Consider the following 13,902-nt stretch of genomic DNA (forward strand, 5'->3'; position numbering starts at 1 on the left):
CCAGCTGTGTCATGGCATGTGTAATGGATTATCCAGGTCAGTAAGCATGCAAACAACAACGGACATCCAATGAATCATTCACACTCCACTCCCAACACCTCCCCACAGCCCCAAGGCACCTTCCCATGCAATCGCAGAAGGTGTGACACCTGCCTGTTTACCTCCTCAATATCCAAGGGCCCAAACGTACCTTCCAGCTGAAGCAGCACTTTACCTGCACTTCATACAATCTAGTCTACTGCATTCACTGCTCATAATGTGGTCTCCTCTATATTGGGGAAATGAAGCATAGACTGGGTGACCAGTTCGCAGAACACCTACACTCTGTCCACAAAAATAACCCTGAGCTTCCGGTTGCCTGTCACTTCAAGATACCAGCCTGTTCCCATGACAACATTTCAATGTCACGCCGACGGCAGGGCTTCAATTAAGCTCAGCGCAGGCTGGAGGAACAGCATCTCGTTTTCCACTTGTGGGCCCTGCAGCCTTCTCAATATTGAGCTCAAGCATTTTAAGAGCCTGAGCACCTTCTTCCATGTCCTTTCCCCAGCCCCACGTCCAGATCCTGTTATCACATGAGCTGCTTTTAGCATTCCTGATGAAGGGCTTATGCCCGAAGCGTTGACTGTCTTGCTCCTCGGCTGCTGCCTAACCTGCTGTGCGTTTCCAGCGTGACTGACTCTCGACTGCTCTCAGCACAGCCAGCCCATTCTCACCCACTCATCGATCTTTTATTCTTCTGTAGTCTACTATCCTTTTTGGTCTCTCTCTCGCTGGACTCGGTCTCCATTTATCTGCTCACTCTTTCTTGTCTCTCCCTCCCTCACGCTCACCCCCTTATGTTAGTTGATTTGAATAGAGTCACACCAGGCTCGAAATGTCAACTCTGTTTCTCTCGACACAAATGCTGCTGAGTTTCTCCAGCAATTTCTGTTTTTTGTGGCAGCTCCAGCTCGGACTGTCCTGGAAAACTGCGACAAATCTATTCACTTTCATCACGACTTGAGTGAAGCTGCTTCTCCTCTCAGTCAGTGCAGGACTAAAGTCTCCTGTTGAAACCATGTTGCCTCGGTGATGTTTTGCTAATCTCTGCTTTTACACACTCTGCTTACCTTTTCACTGCTAGCCTACCTCAGTCAGAGTGCTGTTTCCCACATTGCTGCTTTACTCACCCCACTGTGGTTTCACGGTCTGTGGGCACTCTTACCGAAGTCTCTCCTGTCAACAGCTACTTTATCAATATTGCTAACCAACTAGCCTGGCCTTTTGACAGACTCCCAATTTTTTTATTTCACCCAGAGACCCCAGCCACCCTGCTACAGCTGACTGGGATGCAGGACGGAGAGAGTCCAGGGCATCAAACCCCTCAGCAGGGTTCGGAAAGACCTCCCTGTCATCCGACGTATCTCCGCACCTTACAACAACAACTAAAACTTCCACAGGCGCCCTCATCGCAATAAAACATTGAAGCAGTTTCAACGGAGTATTACGTTGCAACATTTGACACAAACTGCATGAGAATTTTTGCAGGACAGTTGATTAAAAGCTTGCCCAAAGTGATAGTTTCAAATGAACCCCTTAATGTATGAGAGGGTGGTTTAGGGCAGGAGTTCCAGAGCTCTGGGCCTTGGCTGGTTGAAGGCAAGATCACCAATTGTGAAGTGATTCAAACCAGGGAAGCGCCAGAGTCTAGGACGAGAGGTGTGCAGAGATTTCAGAGGAGTCATGGGACTGGAGGGGAATACAGAGTTAGGGCAAGGAGGAATTTGAAAACAGATGACATCCACAAATTTCTTGGGTCCTCCAAATCGCTGGGCACTTGGGAATCCCCAACATCAGAGGCTGGTGACTCTCAGTAAGTCGGACCATCACGCTGGGGCCCATAATTCCAGGTACAAGCCCACCAGAGAGTAAGGTGAAAGGTGGGTCATAGGCAGGTGGGTAGTGTGGACAGGGATCGGGTGGTGAGGTGAGTGAGGTTGGTTTGAGGTAGTTGGATCAGGACACGAGGGGCTCTTGAGTTGTCTTCTAGTCCAGTGGGGTTAGCGTTGTAGTCGTGTGGCTGGGGGCAGGGAAGGAGGAGGAGGAGGAGGGAGGACAGGAGGGATTGAGGGGGAAATGCGAATTTTGGTTGGTGGGTTTGGGAGGGAAGGAGACAGTTGTGTCATTGCCCAGGACTTAAGCTGAAAGTTTCTCTCTCACTATCTAGGTAAGTACATCAGAACTGTTGCAGGCTTTCTGCTTGAACTCGGGACGTAGAGACTTTTTCAGAGAGTTCCAAGGACCGGGGAAATTGCAACACCAGAAGTTCAAACTTCCCAGCTCATTCCCTTGGGAGGTTACGCTGCCAGGACTTCTGCAAGGTCCAGGCACACATCACTGGTCATTCCGGGATTTTTAAATTAGGAATCGCTTTGATCATGTAAACAGAATGCACTGTCACCTTTTGCTTCTACCCCAGTAGGTGCTGAGGTCTTGGCTGGGCAGATCTGCAAGTGAAGGGCAGTCAGCCTCTCCCACGGACGGCCAGCAGTGTAGCTGACCACCGAGCAGGTCTGAGGTGGCTGCCAACTGTGGTTTCACCTCATGGCGAGCCAAGTGCATCTTCCAGCAGGAGACCTGACAGCGAGCAGAAGCAGAAATGCCAGCCGCTGTCATGTACCTCTTGCCGAGAATACACAGGTGGCATAATATGGTGCCCAGGCTGGCACCTTGCTAACTCAACACAGGCCTGGCATCAAACCTAGGCACGTCTGCCTTGTATGGCAAAGTGACTTCACCCAAACCATGTTGAGAGGTTCCGTCTCTATTTTCCTTTTGGCACTGCAACATTTCTGAAACACAGGAGGGTTGCAAGCTGCTGCTTGCCTTATACTGGGTCACTCAGGATATCACTGATGCCTCAACAGCATGGAAAACACACCATTCCATCTTGTTGCACTTACCTTTCGCGAATCAACAGCTGCATACATGATTTCCATCCAACCTTTGAAGGTCGCCTGAAAATGATCAAATGAACACCCAGTGAATAACGTGCTGCATTCAACTCTTTTGCACTACGACCAGAATTTAGCATTTCCCCAACACAGGACATGAATCTATGCCAAGTATTCCCACATGCTCAATGAAGTCTTGTTTAGTTCACTCAAGAAAGGTTATTAGAAATCAAATTCATCAGTCCTGCACTCCAGTGGCTTAAAGTGAACAGGCTTTGGAGGAGAAGGTCACAACACTGCAACAATTCTGAAAGAAGAGGGTAGAAAGAAAACCACAAAGTGCGGAAAGAACGGATAGTGGTCCAAACTGGAGTTCCGTTTTCAGTCCACGAAACCAGTTCAGACTGCAAAGTGTCATTTCCACATTTTAATTGCATTTTTCCTTGCTTGACCTCTCTCTCTCTGCTGGGAGAGTGACATTGGTGGATTTGCCCTCTTCAATGGATCAATTTCTCAAAGTATCACAAGATGTGCTGAAAAAAAAGAACACTTGTCCCTTTCTAGAATTCACGTGACAATTTGGTCAAGTCAGAGTTACCACCCGATCCACTGTAATCTCCGAATAAAATCTTTGAGCAATGTTGCCCCATTTCCGTTCCAGTCCCCTAACTCCGGCAGATTCACGCCCAGGAATGTGTGGGTCCACCTATCAGGAAAGGATTGTCAGGCTGGGTGCCACCTTTCTTATACAAAAGCAGCTGAGGGCTGATCTAACAGGAGGTCGTTAAAATGATGAAAGATTTTTGATTGAGTGGACGCAGAGAGAGTGCTTCCACAAAGCTGGGTGAGAGGGTGAGCTGAGAGTGACTTGGATAGGCTGACTGGGCACATGCATGGCAGATGCAGTATAACATGGATAAATGTGAAGGTACTGACTTTGGGAGCAAAAACAGGAAGGCATATCATTATCTGAATGGTGATAGATTGGGAAAGGGGGGATGGGACCTGGGTGTCCTTGAACACCAAATGCAAAAAGCAATTATTGCAAGTCCGGCAGGCAGTGAAGAAAGCAAATGGTAGGTTGGCCTTCTTAGCGAGAGGATTGGAGTACAGGAGCAGGAAGGTCTTGCTGCTCTTGTGCAGGGCCTTGGTGAGACCACCCTTGGAGTACTGCGTGCTGGTCTCCTTATCTGAGGAAGGATGTTCTGGCGATGGAGGGAGCGCAGTTTACCAGACTGATTCCTGCAATGGCAGGACTGAATCAGTGAGGAATATATTCACTGGAGTTTAAAAGAATGACGGGGAGGGGGGGGGGGGGGGGAAATCTCATAGAAAGCTATAAAATTCTAACAGGACTAGACAGAGTAGGTGCAGGATGGATGTTCCCGATGACCGGGGAGTCCAGAACCAGGGGGTCACAGTCGAAGGATACTGGGTAGGCCATTTTGGACTGAGATGAGGAGAGATGTTTTCACCCAGAGGAGCCTGTGGAATTCTCTACCACAGAAAATGGTTAAGACCAAACCACTGAATGTTTTCAAGAAGGCTCAAAGGGCCAAATGGCCTACTCCTGATTCAATTTTCTGTTTTTTGTGGGGAACAGCAGAATTGGAGGTCATTAATATAAGACAGTCACTGAGAAATTCCCATAGGGAATTCAGAAGAAGTGTCTTCACCCAGAGAGTGGTGAGGATGTAGAACACCCTCCCATACGGAATGGCTGCAGGGAAGTAGGATAGATTCAGCTAAGGGAAAGCCAGACGAGCATATGAGAGAGAAGGGGACAGAAAGCTCCTCACGAAAAGAATTCAGATGAATAAAGGTAGGAGGGGGGCTGCATTGGCAGGGACTAGTTGGGCTGAATGGCCTGTTTCTGTGCCATGTATCCCATTCCCAGATTATAGAAGGAATATTATTGCCAGTGTATCTCAAATTTGCAACGAGATCCACATGAGTCTGAGATGAGTGGTCAGAGTGGAAATAAGAATAAATGTACAGACGCACAAAAGGCGCACATACATGCACGTGTGTGTATCTGGACTGCCTGGGTGCCAGACTTGGAAAATATTCCATTCCCAGGGCTATCTTCCCTTACCTTGATGGGATGTTAAAGGCACTACATCAACGTAATTTGGTGTTGGGCATCGACACATACACAAAAGTCTATTAACAGTGCCAAAATAGGAAAGAAACGTACCACTTGCAGCAAAGCCAGATATCCCGCTCCGACATTGTCAAAGTTAATCTTCACATTCTTCCATCGAATTTCATCACTGGTCTGGTTTATAAAGGCCTCACAATCGGTCTTGTTGTTTATTTCCGAGGGGAGAAACCTATATTCGGAGGTTTCGTTAAAACAATAATAATACTTTCCAGCAAAAAGGTTCACTCCCATTATGCTGAAAATGAGCCAGAAGATGAGACAGACCAGCAGTACATTCATAATGGAAGGAATGGCACCCACCAAAGCGTTGACGACAACCTGCACCAGGACGTAGAAAGAAAGAAGATCAGTGTGACAAGAAACGCCTTTGAGACCATACACCAGGAATTTTAGGTCAGGGTTTAAGCTGCTGTGGCCTTACTGCATAGTCAAGTACTATACTGTAGGGTTATGAGCTTTGACTGAGGAATATTCTAAAACTGCTCGAGTGATTGATCCAGCAATCCATACAGATATTTCTGATCCTGCGATTTTGATCTTTGTGAAACAAGTGACAGTATTTTCTTAAACAAGTTATCTCACATCCTCCTGTTGCTCAGCTTAAACCCTGTCATTCCAACTTTTTGTTTGTGAATAAGTGGGGCCAATGGGAAAGTTAACAGCTGAGCGTGCAGTTTTATAAGCTGTTTGGAAGCAGGCAGTGGTGATTTGAGGCACGCATGCAAGTTACAGAACAGCATCTTTATGCCATTTCCTGCATATACAAGGGGTTTTACAAGCTCTTTGCAATGCATATCACAAGATAGTAGGCAAAAGCACAGCTTGGAGTGGAATCAAGTTTTGAAACAAATTTCAAGAATAGATAGATACTTTCTCCTTTATTAGACTGCAAATATTAGTAGATTGTTAAGGATAAAGAGTCAAATGATTGTTTGATAGATTTTTTTCTGCCGTATAGTTTGAATTTCCCAGTTTTCCCTCCCTTAGATTTTGCAGGACTACACATCATACTCTGGCTGAGAGGCCTCTGTTCCATTGCTGTACCATTACTGGCCACTTGAAGGTGCTCTCAGGCAGCTCTGGGGGTGACTGCCTCCAGTTCTCCCCACGTCCCTTCTCGAGACCTGCCTGACCTTTGAACTGGACAACTCTCCAGGAAGACAGGGAACGCACATGTAAAACAAGATCACAGGCATGAACACAAGGTTGACCTTCCCCATGCTGTGCCATTTTTCAAAATTCATATTTAGAAAACTCAACATTCAATACAATAAAGGTTTCCATTATTTTACCATTTATTTCACTTATAAAACATCTTTCGAACTTTGCTGTACCATAGATTTCTTCAAGCTAAGAGCTTGACCAGACAACCTTATACCAGGCATTTTTGCCTTCACACTCTTGAGTCAAGTGTCAAAAGATTAGATCCATGTTCTTCATTCCCTTCTCTGCAAAGAGGTGCCCATCCTCGGCTTGGCATCCAGCCATAGCAGCCTGGCCAAGAGGGCAGACTTATAATTAACCCTGAATCTCGCCATTTTGGAGATCCACAACAGCGGTGCTCAAACCTACTATATCACCTGAAGTTCAAAACGTATCCAATGAACTTCATCAGATATGCAAAACAAAGATAATGTGCATTGAGAGAGACTGATCATCAATAAGCCGAAATGAAAGTAATCAGTGCATTTTACTGATGGAGTTGATGTCATAGTTTCTCAAAAGAACCTTTTTGTCTTCCCTTCTGAATTTATTGAACACAAAATTGAACATTCTGAAGTGCTGTTCATAAATGTACCCCAAAGAATTTGTATGCGGTGTCATTTGGGAAGTGATTCCATTAAGAATCAGGCCACAAGCCTTTGATCATGACGTGTTACAGAATTGTAAACATTTTAACTATGTCATTACACACAATGACCAGAGCCAATCTTCCCCTTCTGTTACAGATGCATTTGGAAAAGTGTTTTCGATATACTGTATCAATATCTAACCAATCACACTGCTGAGATTTCTTGATGTAATTGTTAAGGTTAGTAGAAACAGGTGGTTGGTATGAATTGTCTTTAAGCACTTATAAATAAGAAAGCCTTTTGTGGCGCAGTGGTAGTATCCCTACATCTGAACCAATAGGCCTGGATTCAAGTCACACCTGCTCTGGAGCTGTGCAATAACCTCTCTGAACAGGTTGGTGAGAAAATATCCACATATAAACAAGGAACAACTGGGACACTGAGGTGGTTGGATGAGAGCTGTAAGATTGAGCAAGACGATAAGCTCTCTTCCACAAAGTAATGGCGACGAGTCGTGGTTTCTAGCTCACCAACCAGCTTGGATCCTATTAACACTTACATATCCAAATGAACTATTTTCCTGTGGCTAGCTGGAGGTACTTGATTTTTTTTTTAAAAAAGGGTGATCTGAACTGGAAAACTGAGTAGTTGTTATGCCTTTACTTATATCGGCAAAGCACATGAGTTTACATACACATACACAAGGCAAAACCATCAACTAGTCATTCACCTTCCTGGCTTCCAAAAGCACCTCCACCCTCTTCTACATCGTATAAAAGGAAAACTTAAACAGGAACCTCATTCTGCAGTTTCAGATTTGAAGTTTCAAATGGACATAATGCGATATAGCAACTGGTATACCTCTTTGACTGCTAAATACCTCTGAAGCTTGAGCTAGTAACAGCACAAAGGTATGAAACAGTGCTAGCTCCATTACAAACCTCTGAGAGGCTATGCATCCCTCATGAAGCACTCAATGGGGTTTCAGGACAAGTGCAATTGTAACAGAGAACTACATATTGGTATCTTTACTTTAAAAAGAAGGCACCCTTGGAAATGCAGAGCAGAGGGAATTTGGGGCTGTGGTATTGGCTGGTCAGCGAATTATCTGCAGCTGCCAGTTATAAAAGTCTTGCACCCCTTCCCACACCCCAGATCAGAGGGAAGAGTTTGAGCATGTGCTGCACTTGCCTGTGGCACAATAATACAACAATATACATCCAGTTGAAAGCCAATCCCTCATCCATAAAATCACTGGAATTTTTGCAAGACTCTACTGTGCCTCTTCATCAAAGTTTCGTTGCAGCTTCTCCTCTCAAGAGAGGAGTTGATGTTCTAGCTCACCATTTTGTTGTGATCAGACACAGTCTTCGTTTCGGTTGTTGTGGCTCGTTAACTCTGAACTGCCTGGATCACACCATCTGTGCTATGGAGTGTGTAGTCTGGTTGATCCACAAAGAATGGCTCCAATTCTGGTGAGGCTTTTCCATTCCTCTTAAAGATCTTTCCATCCTTGGGCCTGACACTGGCCGACTGCATTCATCCCCATCCACTTCCTGATTCTTGTTGTGTCGCCATAGTCTGACCAGACCAGCGGGGCTGCTCCCTCATTAGAGAGAATCGATTGGTGGTGATTTAACCTGAGGGCCACCAGATCTCAGGCAAGGGAACAGGTTGAGAAAGAGAGTTCTTCATGGAAACCTCAAACTGGTGATGGGAATTGAACCCACCACTGTTGGCATTACACTGCTGTGTAAACCAACAATCCAGCCAACTGAGCTAAACTGATTCCCACTGTTTGGTACAACTCTGATGACTCCTTCTCAATCCTCAGTGAGGTCTTCGGTGCCTTTCCTGTGGAGCTGGACCTTAATGCTCCTGAAGTATAGCTTGCTTTATATCACTTACCACTGTTAGCTTCATGGGAAAGGGTCAAATAGTCTTTGATCTGGCTAGAGCATCCAGTAAATGAACTGTCTGGTGTTTCACTTTGCTGTATTGTATTGCCGGGACGATTGAAGTAAGGAGCTGGATTCAACCTTTGCGATTTGGAATGCTCTCTACCTTTCTGTCTGGCTTGTGAGCTGGTGGAGTGACTGCAAACTGTTGCAATTTTCTCAAATCAAATGGGGGGGCAGGAACCATTATTTGATAGAAATTCATTTGGGATATGCTCTCACCTTCAGTGGAACTTCTTGAGTATCTTTTTTTATTTGAAACCTGTCTTATTCTGAAGGAATCTGAATAATAGCCAGAACATGAAATAGTTCATTTCCTTCAAGTCAAAAACTAAAAGCTGTCATTTCTCCCAGGGCTTTTGCGGTATTTGCTGTTTGTTTTTGAGCAATTGGTGCACGTCATGTATTTCTTGCTATGTCCTTGTTCAGCAAAGGCTAGTAACTTCACTTCTCCAACTCCAAAGAGCTCTGGATGCATTCACTTGTCTTATTTACATTGGTAACGTGTCACTGATGTGGGTGCCATGGTGGGTTGATAAGTTAGAAATTTTTTTCCCTGTATTTTTCAAGTACAGGTGAAAATAAATTTATATTCTATTCTAATATTGCAGGTTTCAAATCTTTGCTTCTGAACGTTTGTCAATTGACACCACTCTGCTAGCTCTTCCTAGCCAGTGCTGTAAATAATAAGCTCCTGGCTTCTCTTGCAGTCATCCATTGGCTAAACTGCAACTGCTACACTGTTTTTTTTCTCAGTTTCAAGAACCTCATGGAGTCTTGTGGAAATTCCTCATGAGCTGCTGAGATTTCAAACGGTACACCCAATCATTTGCACCTTTTAAACGGTGTGGGGAAAATCGTAGCAGGTCCAATTCAACAAACACAATATGCCCCCAAAACCCCCAAAAATCTTCATTGTGCCAACTTGTGCATGTCTTCACTTTCGTTGACGAAGAGATTTCACCACTGACAGAAGCTTGGTTAAGTGGCTTCAGTGGCTTCACAAGCACACTTTCTCACTTGCTTTCACTATCACCAGGGAGATACTAAATGAATTTTACGCATCAGTGTTTACCTGGAGAAGGATATGGAAGATATACAATGTGGGGAAATAAATAGTGACATCTTAAAAAATGTCCATATTACAGAGGCGGTGGTGCTGGATGTCTTAAAATGCATAAAGGTGAATAAATCCCCAGGACCTGATCAGGTGTACCCTAGAACTCTGTGGGAAGCTGGGGAAATGATTGCTGGACGTTGAAAATGTGTTGCTGGAAAAGCGCAGCAGGTCAGGCAGCATCCAAGAAACAGGAGAATCGACGTTTCGGGCATCAGCCCTTCTTCAGGAACCGAAACGTCGATTATCCTGTTCCTTGGATACTGCTTGACCTACTGCGCTTTTCCAGCAACACATTTTCAACTCTGATCTCCAGCATCTGCAGTCCTCACTTTCTCCTAAATGATTGCTGGACCCCTTGTTAAGATATTTGTATCATCGATAGTTACAGGTGAGGTGCCGGAAGACTGGAGGCTGGCTAATGTGCCAGTTGTTGTAGTTGTGAGTCTGTTCACTGAGCTGAGAAGTTCATTTGCAGACATTTCGCCCCCTGTCTGGGTGACATCTTGAGTGCTTTGGAGCCTCCTGTATGGTGTACTGTACTGCGTCTTCTGGAATTTATTTGGTTCCGTTCCTGCTGCTTCCGGTTGCCGGTTCCAGTTCTTCATTGTAGTGGCAAGAGGATGATGGCGGAAGGTTGTTTTTCAGACTGGAGGCCTGTGACCACCGACCAAAGATCGGTGCTGGGTCCACTGCTTTTTGACATTTATGTAAATGATTTGGATGTGAACATTGGAGGTAAAGTTAGTAAGTTTGCAAAATTGGAGGTGTAGTGGACAGCAAAGAAGGTTACCTCAGAGTACAACGGGACCTTGATCAGATGGACCAATGGGCTGAGGAGTGGCAGATGGAGTTTAATTCAGATAAATGTGAGGCACTCTATTTTGAAAAGGCAGGTCTTATAAGATTAAAGGTAGGGTCCTAGGGAGTGTTGCTGAACAAAGAGACCTTGGAGTGCAAGTTCATAGCTCCTTGAAAGTGGAGTCGCAGGTAGACAAGATAGAGAAGAAGGCGTTTGGTATGCTTTCCTTTATTGGTCAGAGTATTGAGTACAGGAGTTGGGAGGTCATGCTGTGGCTGTACAGGACATTGGTTAGGCCACTTCTGGAGTACTGTGTGCAATTCTGGTTTCTCTGTTATAGGAAGGATGTTGTGAAACCTGAAAGGGTTCAGAAAAGATTTACAAAGATATTGCCAGGGTTGGAGGGTTTGAGCTACAGGGAGAGGCTGAATAGGTTGGGCTATTTTTCTTGGAGCATCAGAGACTGAGGGGTGATGTTTTTGAGGTTTTTCAAATTATGAGGGGCGTGGATAGAGTAAACAGACAAGGTCTATTCCCTGGGGTGGGGGAGTCCAAAACTAGAGGGCATACGTTTAGGGTGAGAGGGGAAAGATTTAAAAGGGACCTAAGGGGCAACTTTTTCACACAGAGGGTGGTGCCTGTATGGAATCAGGTGCCAGAGGAAGTGGTGGAGACAGGCACACTTACAACATTTTGAAAGGCATCTGGATGGGTATATGAATAGGAAGGGTTTAGAGCGATATGGGCCGGGTGCTGGCAACTGGGACTCGATTAATTTAGGATATCTGGTCGGCATGGACGTGTTAGACTAAAGGGTCTGTTTCCGTGCTGTACATCTCTATGACTCTAATACATCTTCAACAAAGCTATAAAAAGCTTGCATCTGCAGGAGATCGTCGTTGTTCTGACTTCTGGGCTTTCAACACGTATGCAAGAAATATGTCTTTACACCTTCTCATACATTCTTTTTGTAGCATTTAAAGTCCAGTTGAGGAGCTATTCATTGTTGTTTGGACTTTACATCTGGAATTATTTTCACCATTTTCATGACAAGATATTGAACTGCTTTCTGGTTCTTCATTTCTTTCAGTACTTTGGCTTTATGTATTGTCCATATTAGGTTTAGTTTCTGCAAATCTTTGTTCTCAGTGCCATTATCTTGTGTCTCAATAAAGCATCTACTCTAACTTTCTTCAAGCTAAATTGGGGAAAGTGGCCAGAATATAACCTGTGCTTCAAATGTGCTATTACTGTCTCAAATGTCATCTGAAATGGCCTAACCAGTCACTCAGTTGCATCAAAACCACAATGCGCGGACCACCAGCACGGACCTAGGTTTACAGATTCAGATGTAACAAAAGCACACTCAGCTCAGTTAACCCCGCAAAGTCTTCCTCAACAATAAACAGGGACTTGTGCAAAAACATTGGGAGAGCTGGCCTCCAGACTAGTGAAGTGACAGCCTAATACAGTCACACTTACTGAATCAAAACGGAGCAGATTGTGTGTCATCCTCCCTGCGCATGTCCCACATCACCAGCAGGACAGACCCAGCACAGCTTTAATCTGATTCACTGACTGTGGGATGGTTTAGGTGCCCATAGCGTACAGCTTCTGCTTTTTACCATTCATGTAGCCCTATGTTGTAACTTCACCAATTTGGCACCTCTTTTTATTTTAGCATTTGCCTGGTGCTACACTCTTCATTGAACCAATGTTGTTCCCCTGACTTGATGGCAATGGTAGGGTAGGGGATATGCCAGGCCATGGGGTTACAGACTGTGAAGGAACACAGTCCTACCTCTACAGGGTACTGCACTGGCGCAATGGTATTGAGTCAGTGTTTGTACAGCTCAGGAAGAGGTCCTTCAGTCCGTTGATGTCCGGCATGGACACAAAGCCCTGGTCTACCGAATCCCATTTCCCAGCACTTGGCCTGTAGCCTTCTATGCTATGGTGTTTTAAGCATGCATTTAAATACTTCTCAAATGCCTTGATGATTTCTGTCTCCACCACCCTTTTAGGGAGTGTGTTCTGGGTGAAAGAAATGTTCTTCAAATCCCCTCTAAACCTCTTGCTCCTTACCTTTAAACTGTGCATCCTAGTTACTGACCCCTCTGCTAAGGGGAAAAGCTTCTCCCCATTTACCTTTTCTATACTCTCAGAGCTTTGTACACCTTGGTCAGATACCCCCCCCCCCCTGTCAGCCTTCTCTGCTTGAAGGAAAACAATCTAAGCTTGTCTAGGCTCACTTCAGAGCTGAAACGTTCCGACCCAGGCAACATCTCAGTGAATTGCACAATGTTTGGCACCATTCACAACTCCTCAGATACTGAAGCCATTCATACCCACAAACAGCAAGACTTGAGCATCATTCAGGCTTGTTCTAATCCATAATAACCAATATTCATACCCCACTGGTGCCAAGCAATGAACATCTCAATGAACATCATACCTCCATGTGATATTCAATGATATTGCAATTATCAAATCCCCTACCATCAACACAGTGGGAATCACCAGTGGCCAGAAACTTACTAGACCATCCACATAAATACTTCAACTACATCCAACAACAAGTAACTCACAAGTTACTTGTGAGAGTTTCACAAGTAACTCTCCCCCTGACTCCCCAAAGCCTGGCCACTATCGACAAGGCACAAACGAGGAATGTGATGGAATACTCCCCACTTACCTAATAGATGGTACACACTGTTGTAGTGCAGCTCCAACAACACTCAAGAAGCTCAACACCATTCAGGACAAAGAGCCTGCTTCATTGGCCCCACATCCACAAACATCCCCTCCCCCCACCACTGACATTCAGTAGCAGCAGTGTGTACTATCTACAAGATGCGCTGCAGACATTCACCAAAGACCCTCAGACAGCACCTTCCAAACCCACGACCACTTCCATCTACAAAGACAAGGGCAGCAAGATACTTGTCTTATCCCATATATTCCAAAACATGGAACACCCCTCCAAGCCACGCATCATCCTGACTTGGAAATATATCACTATTCCTTCAGTGTTCGCTGGGTCAGAATCCTGGAATTTTCTCCTTACCAACATCGGAGTGGAAAGCCACACCAAATGGTCACGAGCAATCAGGGTGGCACAGTGGCTAGCAC

General features: G+C 45.1%; 1 protein-coding gene across 12 annotated transcripts in view; it reads right to left on the reverse strand.

Annotated features, from left to right (window-relative positions):
* The window catches only part of LOC140471320 (sodium channel protein type 8 subunit alpha-like), a 512,936-nt gene that overhangs the window by 300,441 nt on the left and 198,593 nt on the right, over positions 1-13,902 (reverse strand). For all 12 annotated transcript variants that reach the window (XM_072567324.1, XM_072567320.1, XM_072567321.1 and 9 more), the window contains 2 exons: positions 5,134-5,418; positions 2,946-2,999 (listed from right to left, as the gene is read on the reverse strand). In XM_072567324.1, coding sequence (XP_072423425.1) covers positions 2,946-2,999; positions 5,134-5,418 — 339 coding nt within the window. The remainder of the gene's footprint in view (positions 1-2,945; positions 3,000-5,133; positions 5,419-13,902) is intronic.

Source organism: Chiloscyllium punctatum, chromosome X (genome assembly GCF_047496795.1).
Source record: "Chiloscyllium punctatum isolate Juve2018m chromosome X, sChiPun1.3, whole genome shotgun sequence".
NCBI lineage: Eukaryota > Metazoa > Chordata > Chondrichthyes > Orectolobiformes > Hemiscylliidae > Chiloscyllium > Chiloscyllium punctatum.